Genomic DNA, 20,509 nt, shown 5'->3' on the forward strand with positions numbered 1-20,509 from the left:
AAAGTGCAAACCCCACCCAGACGGTGCGGGAATGGAACCCAGCTCCCCGCGCTGTGGGGCAGCAGTGCCATGGGATCCTGCTGTGCGCAAATCGGCCGGTGCACTTCCCTCCACAACCAGGCAGGCTGCTATTCTTAAAAGTGCTTGGCTGGTGGCAAGGTAATTTGGCATGGGCCCGTCAAGTAAATGTGAAGTAGGTATCAGTCCACCTGCCTTTCAGCTGGCTGCTGCCTCTCCTGTGATTTACCCTGGCGCCTCGCCAATAGCACGTGAGGCGGGTTTGAACCTGGGCCCTCCTCGCGCGCGACCAACTGTCAGCTGCAATCCTCGCGCGCGGGCCAGTGAGTCACTCAGTTAAACTGTCCTGACACCAGCACTTGCCACTGCTGCTCAGCACTAATTGCTTCACAGAGACTCCTGAATCTGGAGTAAATTATTGCAAACACAACACTTCACACCCTCCGCAACTGGGTTGCAATTACACCACGTGATACGATTCAACTGCCGCATATTGTCGGAAGGCTTCGTCTTTATTCACACAAAAACACTTCCGTCATTCCACCCTCTCCGCGGGCCAAAGGCGAGGCAAAACACGGGGAGAAATGGTTCACTCACTGAGCTGACGAATACACTTGCAGCAATTTGAAACACAGAAGATGTGGGAATATGTTGACATAATTAAAGAAATTAGAGCATTGCCTCCCGCTCGGGGGAGTGAAATTCTGCAATTCTCTGCCACAGAAAGGCTATGGACGGTGTGGCAACAATAGAAGCATTTCACACGCAGATTGATCGCATGTTTGTTCAGGCTCTGCAGCTAAGGAGGATGGATGGGAGTTGAGGTTGATATTAGATCCAGGATGGTCGAACTGAATCATGCAACAGCCGCGATGCGACGAAACTGGCGTCCTCCCTCCCCAATCTACCTGGGGGCTGAATCGATTTATTGTCTGTCAGTGGCAACCTCATGATGGGGTTCATACAATTTACAGTTTTCCCCATCGAGTCTGCACCGGCCCCCAAGCACACACCTCCACCTTATCCCCCTAACCCCACCCAACCTTTTTTGGACACTAAGGGCAATTTAGCATGGCGAATCCATCTAACCCACACATCTTTGGACTGTGGGAGGAAACCGGAGCACCCAGAGGAAACCCACGCAGACTCCGCACAGACAAGCCGGGAATTGAACCTGGGACCCTGGAGCTGTGAAGCAACTGTACTAACCACAGTGCGACCGTACTGCCCGTGGGTTGGGTGAGAGTTTAGGAGGGGCAGAGAGGATGCATCGGAATCAGTCCCCTGGGTAAGCGAGAAGATCCGGGGGTGGGGGGGGGGGGGGTGGGGAGGGAACAATACCGTTTCCACCTCATCATTCTCAGGCCATCCCTGGCAGAGGTTGGGTCAAGATAGGATTGGATTCCGCAGCGATTATATACAGTGAGTTTTGCTGTTTCATGCTGAATCTGAAGAAGGGTCATTTAGGTGGATTGGCCATGCTAAATTGCCCATAGTGTAAGGTTAATGGGGGGATTGTTGGGTTACGGGTATACGGGTTACGTGGGTTTAAGTAGGGTGATCATTGCTCGGCACAACATCGAGGGCTGAAGGGCCTGTTCTGTGCTGTACTGTTCTATGTTCTAAGGGTCATGTGGGTCAGGCTGAGAGCAATCTATGGTACAGGATGGATGGAACACTTATATTATTCACTCTTTTTCACACCCTTCTCATAGCTGTTTCATTGGGACAGTGTATAAAGAGCTTTACTCTCTTTCTAACTCCGTGCTGGACCTGTCCTGTGAGTGTTTGATGGGGACAGTGTAGAGGGAGCAATACTCTGAATCTAATCCCGTGCTTTTCCTATCCTGGGAGTGTTTGATGGGGACAATGTATAGGGAGCTTTACTCTGCATCTAACCCCATCCTGTACCTGTCCTGGGACTATTTGGTTGGACAGTGGAGAGGGAGCTTTACTCTGTATCTAACCCTGTGCTGTACTTGTCCTAGCAGTTTTTGATGGGGACTGTGCAGAGGGAGCTTTACTGTATATCTAACCCTGTGCTATACCTGTTCCGGGAGTTTGATGGGGACTGTGTAGAGGGAGCTTTACTGTATATCTAACCCTGTGCTATACCTGTCCTGGGAGTGTTTGATGGGAGTGTAGAGGAAGCTTTCCACTGTATGTAACCCTGTGCTGTACCTGTCCTCGGGGTGTTTGATGGGACAGTGTATAGGGAGCTTTACTCTGTATCTAACCTCGTGCTGGATCTGTCTTGGGAGTGTTTGATGGAGACAGTATAGAGGGAGCTTTCCTCTGTATCTGGAAGTGTTTGATGGGACAGCATGGAGAGATATTTATATTGCCTTTCACATGGTGTGCAGCTTGCCACTGTAGCCTTTAATCTAAGAGGTTGAGAAATAGCTGCAGGAGATTCAGTCCTCCGTGTCACTACATTAAATATTAAGCTGTGTTTATCATTCACTGAGGTGTTTGTGCCTGACAGAATATAAATCAGCATTTTAACATCCACTTCCCAGGGGCAGAGCTCATACCTTACAGGGTTTTAAATGTGACATCTCATGACCTGCACAATGGAAATGACAAACGTTGAGTTGTTGAGAAGTAAGGGTGTAGTGCCCCTGGAAACAGTGACTACTGGGAACTAACTACCAGCTCCACACTGTTTTGAGAGTACCCCCAACCCATTGATTTGGATTTGATTTGCACTGATCGATGGAATGATAATTATTCTGAGAGAAAGCAGTAATCCATTGCTGAACCTGTCTCTCTCACCACCTAATGTTCTAAGCAGGTCCTACATTTGCACTTCGAGCTGGTGAAAATCACACATCACGACGAGTGCAGTAATAACACTTACTGATAATGCAGAGTGAGAATAATGCACCCCTCTACACAAGAAAATAACCACCAATGTAAGCCATTAGCTTTCACTATCTATTATTCTTTTTATAAACCACCCAAACCCCTCTATTAGATTCCAGTCTGTAACTCACTCTTGGTTATCTATTATTCTCTTTATAAACCACCCAAACCCCTCGATTAGGTTCCAGTTTGTAACTCACTTTCAGGTATCTGTTATTCTATATATAAAGTACCCGAACCCCCGATTAGATTCCAGTCTGTAACTCATTCCCAGGTATCTGTAATTTTATATTCAAATCACCCTAATCCCTCAATTAGATTCCAGTCTGCAATTCACTCTCGGGTATCTGTTATTCCATATATATACCGCTTGAACCTCTCAATTAAGATTCCAGTCTTGTTGATACAGGTCTATGGGAGAGAGTGGGATTAGTTTGAAATTCATACAGCGCTATGGGGAGAGCATAGGCAGTAGCGTCTGTATGGGATTGATACAGGGCAATGGGGAGAGTGGGGCAGTGGGATTAATTTGGAATTGATACAGGACTATGGGGAACGAATGGGGCCATGAGATTCATTTGGGATTGATACAGGTCTATGAAGACAGAATAGGACAGTGGAATTAGTTTGGGATTGATATAGAGCTATGGGGGAAAATGGGGCAGTGGGAATCATTTGGGATTAATATAGGGCCAAGTGGAGAGAATGGGGCAGTGGGATTTGTTTGGAATTGATACACGGCTAATGGGACAGACAGGGTCATGGGATTCGTTTAGGATTGATATAGGGCTATGGGCAAGTGTAGGCAGTATGATCTGTTTGGGATTGATCTGGGGGCTATGTGGAGAGAGGGGGGTCTTTGGATTAGTTTAGGATTGATGCAGGACTATGGGGTGAGTGCAGGCAATGGGATTAGTGTGGGATTGATCCGGGGCTATGTGGAGAGAGTGGGACGGTGAGATTAGTTTGGGATTGATACGGGGCTATAGGGAGAGAATGGGGCCACAGGTTTAGTTTGCAATTGATATAGGGCTATTGATAGTGAGATGAGTTTGGGATTTATAGAGGGCCATGTGGAGAGAGTGGGGCAGTAACTTCAGATTGATAGAGATGTGTAGAGAGAAATTAAGGCAATGAGATTAATATGAGTTGCTTTGGTAAGGTAGTGGGAGAGAAAAGAAGGTCTGAGTGGCCTCTTTCCCTCTTGTACCATCTATGTTGGATTTATGAAATGGAAGAACATTTGAACAGTCTAAAATCCTAACTCAGTATGTACTGGGGTTTGCAATTCCTGCTTTGCATCCAATACTCATTACTGACCAGCTGAAAGTATGGAGATACTTCTACTGAGTTAGTGGAGTGTAATATTTGGTTATCAACCATTAACAAAGTGATGGAAAGGGTCATCAACAGTGCTATCAAGCAAGAGTTGCTTCACAATAACCTGCTCACTGACAGTCAGTTTGAGTTCTGCAAGGGTCACTCAGCTCCTGACCTCTTTCCAGCCATGGTCGAAGCACAGACAAAATAATTGCAATCCAGAGGTGAAGTGAAAGTGACTGCCCTTGATATCAAGACAGAACTTGGTTGAATGTGGCATCAAGGAGCCCAAGCAAAACTGAAACCAATGGGAATCAGGAGGGAGGGGGTGGGAGGACTCTCCACTGGTTGGAGTCACACCTGGCACAAAGTAAGATGGTTGTGGTGACTGGAGGTCAATCATCTCAGCTCCAGGACATCACTGCAGGAGTTCCTCAGGGTGAAGTGCTAGATTCAATCACTTTAAGCTGTTTTAGCAATGAATCATAGAGTCCTTACGGCAGGCAAAGCCATTCAGCCAATCTAGTTCATGTTGATTCCCTGTGGAACAATCCAATCAGTCCCATCCCCCCCACTCAATCTCCGTACCTCTACAAGTTTATTTCCCTCAAATTTCCATCTAATTTGCTTTTGAAATCATTCACCGTCTCCACATCCACCCCCCTTCTGGACAGCGAGTTCCAGCTCATCACCACTCGCTGTGTAAAAATCTTCTTCCTCACAATCCCCAAAACCGTCAATCTGTTTTCCTCCGTCATTGTACCATCAGCAAATGGGAAAAGGTTTTCTTTGTCTACCTTATCTAAACCTGTCATCATCTTGTCCACCTCTATCAAATCTCCCCTCAATCAGGGGCTGTTTAGCACACTGGGCTAAATTGCTGGCTTTGAAAGCAGACCAAGGCAGGCCAGCAGCACGGTTCGATTCCCGTACCAGCCTCCCCAGACAGGCGCCGGAATGTGGCGACTAGGGGCTTTTCACAGTAACTTAATTGAAGCCTACTCGTGACAGTAAGCAATTTTTATTTCATTTCAATCTCCTTTACTCCAAGGAGAACTACCCCAGATTTTCCAACCTAACCTTGTAACTAAAATCTCTTCCGCAGCCTCTCAAGCGCCTTCACATCTTTCCTAAAGTGTGGAGACCAGAACGGGACACAATTCTTTAGTTGTGGCCTAATCCTAGCTTTATAAAGGTTCAGAATAACTTCCTTGATTTTATACACAACCCTCTGTTTATGAAGCCCAAGATTACATCAGCTTTGCTAATTGCCTCTTTGTCCTGTCAGCTTCAAAAATGCACCTGAACCTCCGATTCCTCTGTCCCCACACACTCTTTAGAATTGCACCATTAAATCTGTGTTGTCTTTCCCTTTCCCTTCTGCCAAAATACAAAACCTCACATTTCTCTGTATTGAATTCCATCTGCCCATTCTGCGAGCCTATCTATGTCATGTTGCAGTTCTTTTTTTAAAATAAATTTAGAGTACCCAATTATTTTTTCCAATTTAGCATTAGTTAGTCTTCCTAACCTGCACATCTTTGGGTTGTGGGGGTGAAACCCACACAGACACAGAGAGTATGTGCAAACTTTGCACAGACAGTGACCCAGGGCTGGGATTCGAATCCGGGTCCTCATCACCGTAGTCCCAGTACTAACAAGTGTGCCTGTCTATTTGCAGTTCATTGACATTATCCTCGTACTTTGCCGCACCTCGGATTTTGGTATCATCTTGATCTTCCAATATCTAAATCATTTACATACAACAAAAAAAGCAGTGAAACACCATCCTCCAGTCTGAAAAGATCTTCCCTCCACCCTGTGTAAGTAGTGGGAATGATTGCTCATGAGTGCGCAGAGTTCAGCGTCATTCGTAACTCCTCAGATACTGAAATAGCCCCGAGTCTGCGCCTAGACTTGGGCTGCTAAATTCTACAATACTGTTGTGACGATGTGACTGGGCTAATATCCAGTGAATGAGTTCAAATCACACCGTGGCTACTTAGCAAACTGAAATTTCAGAAAAAAGTATAAAATAAGCTTTTAAAAAAAGATGGTGTCAATAGATGTTAGACTGTCATAACATACCAATGGGACACTAATATTCTGAAGGAAATTTGCTATCTCATCATTCAGGCACGTATATGACTTTAATCACGCACCAACTCTTTTTAAAGGTGTTTGTTTCAAACACTAGCTTTCAGAGCACTGCTCCTTCCTCAGGTGAATGAAGAGGTATGTTCCAGAAACATATATATAGACAAATTCAAAGATGCCAGACAATGCTTAGAATGCGAGCATTTGCAGGTAATTGAATCTTTAGAGATCCAGAGATCGGGGTAACCCCAGATTAAAGAGGTGTGAATTGTCTCTAGCCAGGACAGTTGGTAGGATTTCACAAGCCCAGGCCAGATGGTGGGGGATGAATGTAATGCGACATGAATCCCAGGTCCCGAATGATGCCGTACTCATGTGTGCGGAACTTGGCTATAAGTTTCTGCTCGGCGATTCTGCGTTGTCGCTCGTCCTGAAGGCCTCCAATGTTGTAAGATTTATTACTGTGCTCACCCTAGTCCAACGCCGGCATCTCCACATCTTTTCAAAGGGTTCAGTCACATCCAGAACAAAGCAGTCCGTTACATTGGCACCCCATCCACCACCTTAAACGTTCACTTCCTCCCACTGATGAACAGTAGCAGCACAAAATGCACTGCAGGAACTCACCAAGGTTCCTTAGGCAGCATCTTCCAAACCCACAACCTCTACTACCACAAAGGACAAGAGCAGCAGATACACAGGAACACCACCATTTGGAGGTTCCGTTCCAAGTCCCCTCCAAACCGATAAAATTCTAACAGGGCTAGACAGGGAAGATGCAGGAAGGGCAAGGGAGCTCAGAACCATGAGTCACAGACTGAGGATACGGGGTACACCATTTAGGACTGAGTTGAGGAGAAATTTCTTCACCCATAGAGTGGTGAGCCTGTGAAATTCGCTACCACAGAAAGCATTTGAGGCCAAAACATTGTTATGTTTTCAAGATGCAGTTAGATATAGCACTTGGGGAAAAGGGGTTCAAAGGATATGGGGGGAAGACAGGAACGGGCTATTGAGTTGGATGATCAGCCATGATCATGATTGGTGTAGCAGGCTCGAAGGATCGAATGGCCTCTTCCTGTTCCTATTTACTATGTTTCTAAATCATTCACTATTCTGAAATACATCGCCATTCCTTCATTGTTGTTTGGTCAAAATCCTGGAACTCCCTCTCTGACAGCACCGTGGGTGTACCTACACCACATGGACTGTGGCGGTTGAAGAAGGCAGTTCACCACCACCTTTTCAGCAAAAATTAGGGATGGGCTACAAATGCTGGCTCAGCCAGTGACGCCCAAACCCCATGAATTTATAAAGGAAAAGCCGCATTTCTAGCTGATTGTATATTCTCTTTGAACACTGAACCCTGCCTTCATATCCTGCTGCTGCAGTAAGAAACAATTCCATTTGAGAAATTTTCAATTGGTATAAATCCTTATTTTCAATTACATCAAGGTCCTGAGATAGGAGGAAAAACAAAGGTCGAAGAAAATTGACAGAAAAAGGGTGGAATAATATCTAAGAATTCACAGACAACAGACGTTCCCTGAAAACATTGAGAGACAAAACCATTAAGCATCAGTGTTATTTTCTGCTATTTTGGATTCACACTGCTCAAACGCTAAGCAACGTGTCTTTCAAGTCACTCACCAAAAGCCAAATCGGGGTCAGGGGGGCGGAGGACTGGTGGATGAGCGTGGGGATGGGGGGGGGGGGGGGGGGGTGCGGATTGGGGTGCATTTAAAGGGCTACCGTGCATGTGCAAAATGAAGAAATTGGTTGAGGGGCATTCTGCAGGGAAATAGCACATATACTTTGTGATTTAGTGATTGAAAACTGGATCTTGGCCTGATATTAATTGCAGACCTAATTGCAGGCTAAAACTCCTGGACTCTCCCGGCACCACTTCCTTTAGTTAGGATATTGGTGAGACTGCACAGTACTGGAGTACTGTGCACAGTTATGGTTCCCTTACTTGAGGAAGGACGTAAATGCATTTGATGTGGTTCAGAAAAGGTTCACTGGGTTGATTCCAGGGATGAAGAACTTGTCTTAAGTAGAGAGATTGAGCAATTTAGGCCTATGCTCCCTGGAGTTTCGAAAAATGAGAGGAGAACTAATTGAGGTACAGAAGATGCTAAAGGGGATTGACACGATAGATTTACAGTGGATGTTTTCCCTTGTTGGATATTCTAGAATGAAGAGGTCATAATTTTAGGCTAAGGAGTGGCAGATGTAAAACAGAAATGAGGAGGAATTACTTCACTCAAAGGGTCATGAGTCGGTGGAATTCTCTACCCCAGAGTGCAGTGGATTTCATAGAATTTACAGTGCAGAAGGAGGCCATTTGGCCCATCGAGTCTGCACCGGCCCTTGGAAAGAGCACCCTTCCCAAGCCCACACATCCACCCTATCCCTGTAACCCAGTAACCCCACCCGACACTAAGGGCAATTTAGGACACAAAGGGCAATTTATCATGGCCAGTCCACCTAACCTGCACATCTTTGGACTGTGGGAGGAAACCGGAGCACCCGGAGGAAACCAACGCAGACACGGGGAGAACGTGCAGACTCCGCACAGACAGTGACCCAAGCCGGGAATCGAACCTGGGACCCTGGAGCTGTGAAGCAATTGTGCTAACCATTATGCTACCGTGGATGCTGGAATGCTAAACAAATTTGAGGAGATTGATGGGTTTTTAATTAGTAGACGGATGAAGCGTTATGTGGAGCGGGCAGAAAGATGGAGATGAGGCCGAGATAAGATCAGCCATGGTCGTATTGAATGGTGGAGTAGGCTCAAGGGGCTGAATTGTCTATTCCAGCTCCTAGTTCATATATTAGGTAAGGATTGGCCCACACTGGAGACAGGTAGCCCTCTCACTCCCCCTCTACTCACCTCCCCATATTACAAGGCAAGCCCACTACCTCCCATATAGTAACTCCCTCATTCCCCAACAGCAAGGTGGAGATCTGAAGCACATTTCTGGTGAGGATCACGGTGGGTGTTTGGAGATTGTAGAACTGTTTCCCTGGCTCTTTTGTCCCCTTTACCAACCCCACCCAGGGATCCGAGAAATCTCTAGGGCTGGGGAACAAATGCCAGCAATGCCTAAGCCACTCATAAATTTTAAAAGAATTAACATTCACACCATACAAATTATCTCTAACAAGAGTCTAACCACTATCCCTTATCATTGCCATCATTGAACCCCACCGTCAATATTGTAGGGGGTTCAACATTGACCAGCAACTTAATTGGGCCCACCATATATCAGCATGAGATCAGCATACAGAACACAGAGTGCAATTAAACCCTTTGTCTAACAATTGGAGGAGATGACAAACATAGTTATTGAGACAAGGGCACTTGAAAGATCTGCTCTGAGCCAGGCACACATGGGCTCCCTCGAGGCAGGGAATTACCCCCTCAGGATTATCAAAGAATGATAGAATTTACAGTGCAGAAGGAGGCAATCCGGCCCATCGAGACTGCATCGACTCTTGGAAAGAGCACCCCACCCGAGGTCAACACCTCCACCCTATCCCCATAACCCAGTAACCCCACCCTACACTAAGGGCAATTTTGGACACTAAGGGCAATTTATCATGGCCAATCCACCTAACCTGCACATCTTTGGACTGTGGGAGGAAACCGGAGCACCCGGAGGAAACCCACGGACACACGGGGAGGATGTGCAGACTCCGCACAGACAGTGACCCAAGCCGGAAAGCTTCCAAAAGGTCACTCTAGATGGTCAAGGCAAGTGCCATCTCAGGACAGCTGGTATGTGGCAAATGGAGAGCTGGCATTTGTGATAACTTGAGTTACAAGCCATCTTCCTCCATTACAATTCTACTCTGCCAATGCACCCTTGCTCTTACTGACAAGCAGGATTACCATTGTTGAATATCGAGCATTTACATAAGAACATAAGAACTAGGAGCAGGAGTAGGCCATCTGGCCCCTCGAGCCTGCTCCGCCATTCAATTAGATCATGGCTGATCTTTTGTGGACTCAGCTCCACTTTCCGGCCCGAACACCATAACCCTTAATCCCTTTATTCTTCAAAAAACTATCTAATTTTACCTTAAAAACATGTAATGAAGGAGCCTCAACTGCTTCACTGGGCAAGGAATTCCATAGATTCACAACCCTTTGGGTGAAGAAGTTCCTCCTAAACTCAGTCCTACATCTACTTCCCCTTATTTTGAGGCTATGTCCCCTAGTTCTGCTGTCACCCGCCAGTGGAAACAACCTGCCCGCATCTATCCTATCTATTCCCTTCATAATTTTAAATGTTTCTATAAGATCCCCCCTCATCCTTCTAAATTCCAAAGAGTACAGTCCCAGTCTACTCAACCTCTCCTCATAATCCAACCCGTTCAGCTCTGGGATTAACCTAGTGAATCTCCTCTGCACACCCTCCAGCGCCAATACGTCCTTTCTCAAGTAAGGAGACCAAAACTGAACACAATACTCCAAGTGTGGCCGCACTAACACCTTATACAATTGCAACATAACCTCCCTAGTCTTAAACTCCATCCCTCTAGCAATGAAGGACAAAATTCTATTTGCCTTCTTAATCACCTGTTGCACTTGTAAACCAACCTTCTGTGACTCATGCACTAGCACACCCAAGTCTCTCTGAACAGCGGCATGCTTTAATATTTTATCGTTTAAATAATAATCCCGTTTGCTGTTATTCCTACCAAAATGGATAACCTCACATTTGTCAACATTGTATTCCATCTGCCAGACCCGAGCCCATTCACTTAACCTATCCAAATCCCTCTGAAGACTTCCAGTATCCTCTGCACTTTTCGCTTTACCACTCATCTTAGTGTCATCTGCAAACTTGGACACATTGCCCTTGGTCCCCAACTCCAAATCATCTATGTAAATTCTGAACAATTGTGGGCCCAACACGGATCCCTGAGGGACACCACTAGCTACTGATTGCCAACCAGAGAAACACCCATTTATCCCAACTCTTTGCTTTCTATTAATTAACCAATCCTCTATCCATGCTACTACTTTACCCTTAATGCCATGCATCTTTATCTTATGCAGCAACCTTTTGTGTGGCACCTTGTCAAAGGCTTTCTGGAAATCCAGATATACCACATCCATCGGCTCCCCGTTATCTACTGCACTGGTAATGTCCTCAAAAAATTCCACTAAATTAGTTAGGCATGACCTGCCTTTTACAAACCCATGCTGCGTCTGCCCAATGGGACAATTTCTATCCAGATGCCTCGCAATTTCTTCCTTGATGATAGATTCCAGCATCTTCCCTACTACCGAAGTTAAGCTCACTGGCCTATAATTTCCTGCTTTCTGCCTACTTCTGCTATTTAGGGGTTATTTCTGCGCAGAAAAACACAGATCTGGCTACCTAATGGCTCATTCCACTAGTTTAAATGCCCCAATGAGTATTCACAGAGTTCAACAATTGTCAATTCTCAGTGTTGGCACAACCATTCTCAGATATATGGTCGTGGGGTTTTAGTGCCGGCCAGGATCCTGCTTTGCATTCTTGCTCAATCGCTCATAGAAGGGGACATGATCTTCCTCAGCAAAGGGTTTCTTAGCAAACCTTCTCTTACCCCCCTTCCACATTTAAGACAAAAATCTCATAGTCACTTGATAGTACAAAATTTGAGTATTGTTAAAAAAAGACATGCTGTCGAAACTTTTTGTCTTGTACTCATCAGGACAGATGCAGGAATACCAAATTTCAAAGGCACAACAATTTATACTGCATATGAAAAGAGTGCTGATTGGTTGGCAGGACAGTTCTGATTGGTCAAAACACTGTCGTGGTGAATGCTCCAGGGAGCTCTTGTTCCATGTTTATTCAAAAAAGGTGCAATATCTGGACATATTCCTTGTCCCTGCAGAGGACAGGCCCCTGAATATAAATATATGTTGCTTCCACCAAGCATTACATGAGCTACGTTGTGAACCTGACTGATAATTTTACATTGGTCGTTGGTGGCATTCTCAGCACACCCGGGATTGTTCAGTAAGTGCTGCCCAATCGTGGAATCACATCTAATGTTAGGCATTATACATCGCATCAGGTGCCTCAGAGCTATTCTGTAGCATAATAGCCACCCCGACTGGATCATTGCTCACTGTGCATCATGCAAACTCATAAAGGGCCTAAGGCCATCACTTCCAGACCTGAAAAGTGCCCAGTCAATCTCAGTTACCCTGGAAAGATAAAGTATCTCACAAATTTGAGTAACAGGTGATCTAGCTGCTACTATGCAGTTGCAACAAGGTGCTGCTGCCGTCGAGCCTAAAAGACATTCTGCCTATCGCACAAATAAAAAATGTGATATATGAATTTCCGTGCTGGTGTGATGCCAGGTGTGTAGGTCGTACGCCACAACGACTACCGGATTGTATCAAACATCGCGTCCCTTTGGTTGTTTGCAGTCAGCAGTACTCAACCAGTACTCAATACATAATGTCTACTATTAGATGTGATTTTGTGATTGGACAACACTCACTGACCAATCCCAAGCTAGCTACCAATATAAGATCAGTCAGGCTTGCAACATAGCTCACTTACACTTGTTAGAAGCTACATATGTGCAGGGGGGTCTGCCCTCTGCAGACAAAAGAGCTATACCCAAACACTGCATCTTTTTTGAATAAACAGCAGCTCACTGGTGCATTTGCCAAGGTAATGACTCAGGCAGAGTCCACCAATCATCACCCTTTTCTCATGCAGTATAAATTGTTGTTCCCTTTGAAATTTGGTATTCTTGCATATGTCCTGATGAGTACAGGACAAAAAGTTTCGACAACATGTTTCTTTCTTTCAACTGAACCCGTTACTAACAATAACTCATAGACCTGCACCCTCCCCTGCAACTCCACAACCTCCATAATCCTCCTGCTACTGCCACTTCCTCCTCCCCACAACCCAGAAGGAAACATCAATTAGCACTGGGGGGAGGAGGGTTGGGGAAGGGGGTATGGGGGGCTGGGGAGGGGATGTTTGGGGTGGAGAGGTTGGGGGAGGGGAAGTTGGGGGAGGGGGAGTTGGGGTGGAGAGGTTGGGGAGTGGGAGGGGAGGTTGGGGAAGTGGTATGGAGGGGTGGGGAAGTTGGAGGGGTGGGGAAGTTGGAGGGGTGGGGAAGTTGGGGGGTGGATGGGGAAGTTGGGAAGGGGGTATGGGGTGGGAAGGGGAAGTTGGGTAAGGGGGTATGGAGGTGCGAAGGGGGTATGGAGGTGGGAAGGGGGTATGGAGGTGGGAAGGGACTATGGGGGTGGGGAAGGGGGTATGGAGGTGGGAAGGGGGTATGGAGGTGGGAAGGGGGTATGGAGGTGGGAAGGGGGTATGGAGGTGGGAAGGGACTATGGGGGTGGGGAAGGGAGTATCAGGGGGCATGGGGGTGAAGAAGGGGTGGGGAGGTTGGGGGTGGGGAAGGGGGTGTGGAGGTTGAGGGGTGTGGAGTTTGGGGAAGTTGGGGAAGCGGGTATGTGGGTGGGGAGGTTGGGGTGGGGAGGGGGTTGGGGAAGGGGGTATGGGGTGGGGAGGTTGGGGAAGGGGGTATGGGGTGGGGAGGCTGGGGAAGGTGTTGGGGAGGTTGGGGGTGGGGAAGGTGTTGGGGAGGTTGGGAAGGGGGAGTTGTGTGGGGATTATGGGGTTGGGGGTCTGACAGACACTGAACCCACACTGATGGGGGTAATGGAACCTTTGGAAGGATATGGCCACTCGACGACTTTGCGGGCAGATTTCCTGACGATGTTGTCCTCCCCGAAGAGGAAGAGGGATCTGTTTGCCGTCAGGCAGTTGTGTCGGACCGGGATGGGGTTGTACAGAGCCATGGTGCGGGCTCTCTGTGCCCGGGACTGTTTAAATCCTCCCGAACCCTGAGCCGCTGCAGCTGCCGCCGCCACCGCCGCCGCCGCTCCCGCCGCTGCTGCCGCCGTGCCGCTCGGCCCGGGCACCTCATGCCGGCTCCTTCCCTGTTCCGAAGCTGCATCCACCGACATCCCACTCACCGCATCCCCGAACCGAGCCATCCTGCAGAGACAGAGAGAGGTGGCGAAATGAGACGGGCAAAGGATAGCGAGAGGGAGCAGGAGAGAAACAACTGCTGCTGCCGCGATGCACAACCTGCCCTCGCTCACTCACTCACTCATTCACTCACTCCCTCCCACATTCCCTCATTCACTCACTCACTCCCTCATTCACACCCTCATTCACACCCTAATTCCCTCACTCACCCTCCCTCACTCCCTCATTTTGTCCCTCGCTCCCTCATTCATTCACTCCCTCTGTTATTTATTCACTCACTCCTTCCTCCATCACTCATTCATTCATCCTGTCACTCCCTCGTTCATTCATCCACCCCCCCCCCCCCCGCCTATTCACTCACTCCCCCCCTCACTCACTCCCCCCCCCACCCCCCACCCCACTCGCTCACTCAGATGGAAAAGCACCTTCTCTTCAGGTCCCAATCTAGAGAGGGAGGGAGGAGATGGATAGTGGCGGAGGGGGGGGGGGGGGGGGGGTACAAATCAGCAGCCCTCCCTCCCTCTCTCCCTCCCTCTCTCTCACATACACACACAAACACTTGACTGTAACCCATTGGGCACCAGCAGAGAGAATATGGAATAAATTAAACCCTCAGAGAAACAGTGTTCCTCCTGCTCATTTCTGCTGAGGAGCCATCCTGCCAATGCAAAGTGCCTGATGCTGTTTAATTCATTCTTAAACATAATGTCACCCCAATCTTTCCACTCCGGCCTAAAGCGAGAGGCAGAGAGAGACAGACACACACACACACACACACACACAGACAGAGAGAGAGAGACAGACAGACAGAGAGAGACACACACACAGACAGAGAGAGAAAGGCAGACACAGAGAGAGAGACACACACACACACAGACAGAGACAGACACACACACACATACATACACAGACAGAGAGAGAGACACACACACACATAAAAAGAAAGACAGACACACACAAACAGAGAAAGAGACACATGCCCACACACACAGAGACAGAGAAACACACACACAAATAGAGACAGAGAGGGAAACACACCGAGACAGAGAGGCACACACATTCAGAGAGACACACTCAGACAGAAAGAGAGATACACAGACAGAGAGAAGGAGAGGGAGAGACAGACAGAGACGCAAACATACAGACAGAGCGAGGGTGAGACAGAGGAAGACAGACAAAAAGGCAGAGAAACAGAGGCACACACAGGCATAGAGAGAGACAGAGAGGGAGAGACAGAGAGAGACACAGTCAGAGAGAGGGAGAGACAGAGGGAGATAGACAAAAACACAGAGAAACAGAGGATCACACACAGACATAGAGAGAGACACACAGAGAAACTGAGGCACAGAGAGAGAGGGAGAGACATAGAGAGATATAGAGAAAGACAGAAAGACAGGGACAAAGAGAGAGCGAAGGAGAGAGAAACACACACAAAGAGACAGAATGAGAGAGAGAAGATGCTGCTATTTTCACTGGTGTCCACCTGGACCGTCAGTCTCACACTGCCTGGGAGCAGCTTTTGGGTCACGCTTGTCCCAATGTGGGGCAGGACATTCGAGTTTTGTGTTGACCCGGATACCATCTACACAAAGGCAGCAGCAGCAACAATCAACTCCCATTATCACCCCGCCCCCGCCTCAATGAGGGGCATTGCCCCCATTCTCCTCAATACTGACTCCCCCTCCCCCAGCTGCTGGTACCTGGGCAGATCCCTGCTGAAAACTGGGATCTCTGTAGAACAAGGCCCCCCTTCCCCACTGCCACCCCCGAAACTTCACCCACCTGGTGGGTGGCGGGTGAGGGTATAGCTGCTCTGCCACCCGCCTCCAGCACCCAAGGTGCTCGCTCGCTCCACGGCAAAAAGACGGAGACAATCGCAGAAAGCGAATCAAAATTAATATTCAAATAGCAACTAAAAAATAATCCTTGGATTCTCCTCCTGCCACCCCCGCTAGGAACGGGATCCAGGAGAGAAGGCTGACGGACTGGAGCAGGGTGTTGTGTGACCCTGGATGGATTCACACACACACGCAAACACGGTGAGTGAGGGCAGAGTCAGCAGCCTCTCCTATGGAATGGGTTTATTAACACAGACTCACACTGCCGCCTTTGGAGCAAGGTATAGAATGGCAGCGAGTGCTCTGCACCAAACAGTCCCTCAGAGTGATACCCTTCAAATCCCCCACTCCAACAGCCTACAACCCCCCCCCCCCCCCTCCACTCCCCAACAGCCTAGAACCCCCCCCCCCCCCAGAAAACCCCAAATACACCCCACCAACACACTCCAACCCCACCCCAGAACCACCAAACACATCGCAAACATACCCCAAACACAACCCAGGACCACCAAACACATCGCAAACATACCCCAAACACAACCCAATCCCCCAGACACAACCCAATCCCCCAGACACAACCCAATACCCCCAAACACAACCCAATCCCCCAAACACAACCCAATCCCCCAGACACAACACAATCCCCCAAAACACAACCCAATCCCCCAGACACAACCCAATCCCCCAGACACAACCCAATCCTCCATACACAAACCAATCCCCCAAACACAGCCCAATCCCCCCAAACACAGCCCAACTCCCCAGACACAACCCAATCCCCTAGACACAACCCAATTCCCCAAACACAACCCAAACACAACCCAATCCCCCACACAACCCGAACTCCCCCAGACACAACCCAATCTCCCAAACACAACCCAATCCCCCCAAACACAACCCAATCCCCCAGACACAACACAAACTCCCAAAACACAACCCAATCCCCCAAACACAACCCAATGCCCAGACACAACCCAATCCCCCAGACACAACCCAATCCCCCCAAACACAACCCAATTCCCCCAAACACAACCCAATCCCCCCCAAACATAACCCAATCCCCCAAACACAACCCAATCCCCCAAACACAACCCAATCCCCCAAACACAACCCAATCCCCCAAACACAACCCAATCTCCCCAAACACAACCCAATCCCCCAGTCACAACCCAATCCCCCAAACACAACCAGATCCCCCCAAACACAACCCAATACCCCAGTCACAACCCAATCCCCCAAATACAACCCAATCCCCCTGACACAACCCAATCGCCCCCAAACACAACCCATTCCCCCCAAACACAACCCAATCCCCCCAAACACAACCCAATCCCCCCAAACACAACCCAATTCCACTCAGACACGACCCAATGCCCCCAAATACAAACCAATCCCCTGTCATAATTTGCACTCATGTTCATGATGAGAGACAGACAAGCAGTGATGGACACACACAGGAACAAATGACCACACAGAATACAGAACAACCAGTCACCAGGCAGGACACTACAAGGTACATTACCAGTATAAAACACACAAGGCAGGAAGGCTCAGCCTCTTCGTACTGGTGATAGCTATAGCAACAGTTAAGGTGCAATGTACAGTCAGCACCTACTACACATGGCACAGAGCAAGTCTGGGCAAGCCAGACCAAGGTTAGCAAGTTTAGATTAATAGAGTGTCGACTCACAGCGAACTATTTACATTACTCAGTGATGAGACCATCAATTCAATAGACTCGTGCTTTGAGATACGAACAGTGGTTTTAATCTACGTACTACAGAGCCAGCCTGTTACACGTTGAACTCTCGATGAACTGGTCGGCTGGCTCTGGGCATTGATATTTATACAGCAGTCCAGGGGGAGGAGCCGTGGGCGGAGCCAAGGGTGGAGCCCTGTACAAACTCCTAAGCATTCCCAGAGCTACTCCCCCTAGTGGTCGGGCAACGCAACTGTGCTTACAATCGTACGGCCTCATATATATATCACAGTGTGAATTACAGAGTTACAGTCACCACATTCACCCCCTACAAAAAAATCAAGTCCGGCGGGGGTGGTGGTTAATAAATTGAGTCTGTCCGGTGGTGGAGTCGTCCGCTGCGATCTGTGGAGCTCTGGGGTTGCAGCCTCTTGCGGTGGCTGGATGGGTGTTGTGGGTTGGGGTATGATGGCAGACTCCGGGGGTGATTCCGTCCGATCTCCATACCCGTCTGGTTCGACTGGGGACTGGGGGCGCTGGGGGTTAGCCTGTGCGGGTGCGCGAAACAAATGTAGCAAGCTAGTGGGCTCAGGGGCGCGAGGGGGCGGCTGGGTGAGGTGCAGAGTGAGGGATACCTCTGCAGTGATAGTGGGGATGCTGGATCCAGCGGGTGCTAGGTCCCGGAGGGATACGGTATGCTGACGACCATCGGGGAACTCGACAAAGGCATACTGGGGGTTTGAGTGAAGCAGGCGCACCTTCTCTACAAAGGGGTTTGGTTTTGTGCGCCCTGACGTGCTTCCTCAGGAGTACAGGGCCCGGTGTCTTCAGCCATGCCGGGAGTGAGCCCCCCCTGGTAGTGCCCCTGGAAAAGATAAAGAGCCTCTCGTGAGGGGTCTGGTTGGTCGTGGTGCATACGAGTGACCTAATAGCGTGGAGCGCGTCTGGAAGGACATCCTGCCAATGGGAGACTGGGAAATTCCTGGACCAGAGGGTCAGTAGTACGGTCTTCCAGACCGTCACATTCTCCCTCTCCACCTCTCCATTCCCACTGGGGTTATAGCTGGTAGTCCTGCTCGAGGCGATGCCCTTGTCGAGCAGGTACTGACGCAGCTCGTCACTCATGAAGGACGAACCCCGGTCGCTGTGTACGTAGCTGGGGAAACCAAACAAGGTGAAGATACTATGCAGGGCCCTAATGACTGTGTGGGAGGTCATATCGGGGCACGGGATAGCAAAGGGGAAGCGGGAGAACTCATCTATGACGTTTAGGAAGTAAACGTTCCTGTTAGTTGAGGGGAGCGGCCCTTTGAAATCGATCGCAAGGCGTTCAAAGGACCTAGAAGCCTTGACCAGGTGGGCCCTGTCTGGTCTATAGAAGTGCAGTTTGCACTCCACGCAGATCGGGCAGTCTCTGGTGACAGCTTTTACCTCCTCAGTGGAGAAAGGCAGCTTTCGGACTTTGATGTAGTGGGCGAGCCGGGTGACCCCCGGGTGACAGAGGTCATTGTGGATGACTTTCAGGCGGTCGTTCTGCGCGCTGGCGCACGTCCCGCAGAATAGGGCATCTGGGGGCTCGTTAAGCTTCCCCGGTCGATACTTAATATCGTAGCTACAAGTGGAGAGTTCGATCTTCCACCGCAGAATTTTATCGTTTTTAATTTTGCCCCTTTGCGAGTTGTCAAACATGAAGGCAACCGATCTTTGGTCGGTGATGAGGGTGAACCTCCTACCTGCGAGGTAGTGCCTTCAGTGACGAATAGCCTCCACAATGGCTTGTGCTTCTTTTTCGACTGCCGAGTGTCGGAGTTCCGAAGCGGAGAGGGTACGGGAGAAAAATGCAACGGGCCTCCCTGCCTGATTTAAAGTGGCTGCAAGAGCTACCTCTGAGACGTCGCTCTCAACCTGAAAGGGGGAGGATTCATCCACCGCCCGCATGGCCGCTTTGGCGATGTCCTCCTTGATGCAGTTGAAGGCCTGGCGCACTTCAGCTGACAGGGGAAATAGTGTGGCCTTAAAGAGTGGCCGGGCTTTGTCCGCATATTGAGGGACCCACTGGGCGTAATACGTAAAGAATCCCAAGCACCGTTTGAGGGCCTTGGGACAATGAGGGAGAAGGAGTTCTCTGGTCCGGGTCAGGACCCAGGACTCCGTTTTCCACGACATAGCCGAGGATGGCTAGTCTGGTCGTGCGGAAAACGCATTTCTCCTTGTTATAGGTGAGGTTTAGTTTCTGAGCCGTCTGGAGAAAACGGTAGAGGTTGGCGTTGTGGTCCTGCTGCACATAGCCGCAGATGGTAACGTTATCCAAGTACGGGAACGTGGCCCGCAGCCCGTACTGGTCCACCACTCGGTCCATTGCTCGTTGGAACACCGAAACCCCATTAGTAACGCCGAAGGGAACCCGGAGGAAATGGAAGAGGCGGCCATCGGCCTCGAATGCCGTGTAGTGGAGGTCCTCCAGGCAGATTGGGAGCTGGTGGTATGCAGACTTCAGATCCACCGTTGAAAAGAGTCAATACTGGGCGATCTGATTTACCATGTCTGCAATCCTGGGGAGGGGGTACGCGTCGAGGAGCGTAAACCTATTAATGGTCTGACTATAGTCTACGACCATGCGGAATTTTTCC

The 20,509-nt window shown here is 48.9% G+C and overlaps 1 protein-coding gene across 1 annotated transcript in view; it reads right to left on the minus strand.

The window, feature by feature from the left end:
- The window catches only part of LOC119964246 (probable voltage-dependent R-type calcium channel subunit alpha-1E), a 1,062,240-nt gene that overhangs the window by 874,251 nt on the left and 167,480 nt on the right, over nt 1–20,509 (minus strand). Inside the window, exon 2 of the mRNA XM_038793526.1 lies at nt 14,031–14,348. Coding sequence (XP_038649454.1) covers nt 14,031–14,348 — 318 coding nt within the window. The remainder of the gene's footprint in view (nt 1–14,030; nt 14,349–20,509) is intronic.

This window comes from Scyliorhinus canicula, chromosome 4, assembly GCF_902713615.1.
Source record: "Scyliorhinus canicula chromosome 4, sScyCan1.1, whole genome shotgun sequence".
Classification (NCBI taxonomy): Eukaryota; Metazoa; Chordata; class Chondrichthyes; order Carcharhiniformes; family Scyliorhinidae; genus Scyliorhinus; species Scyliorhinus canicula.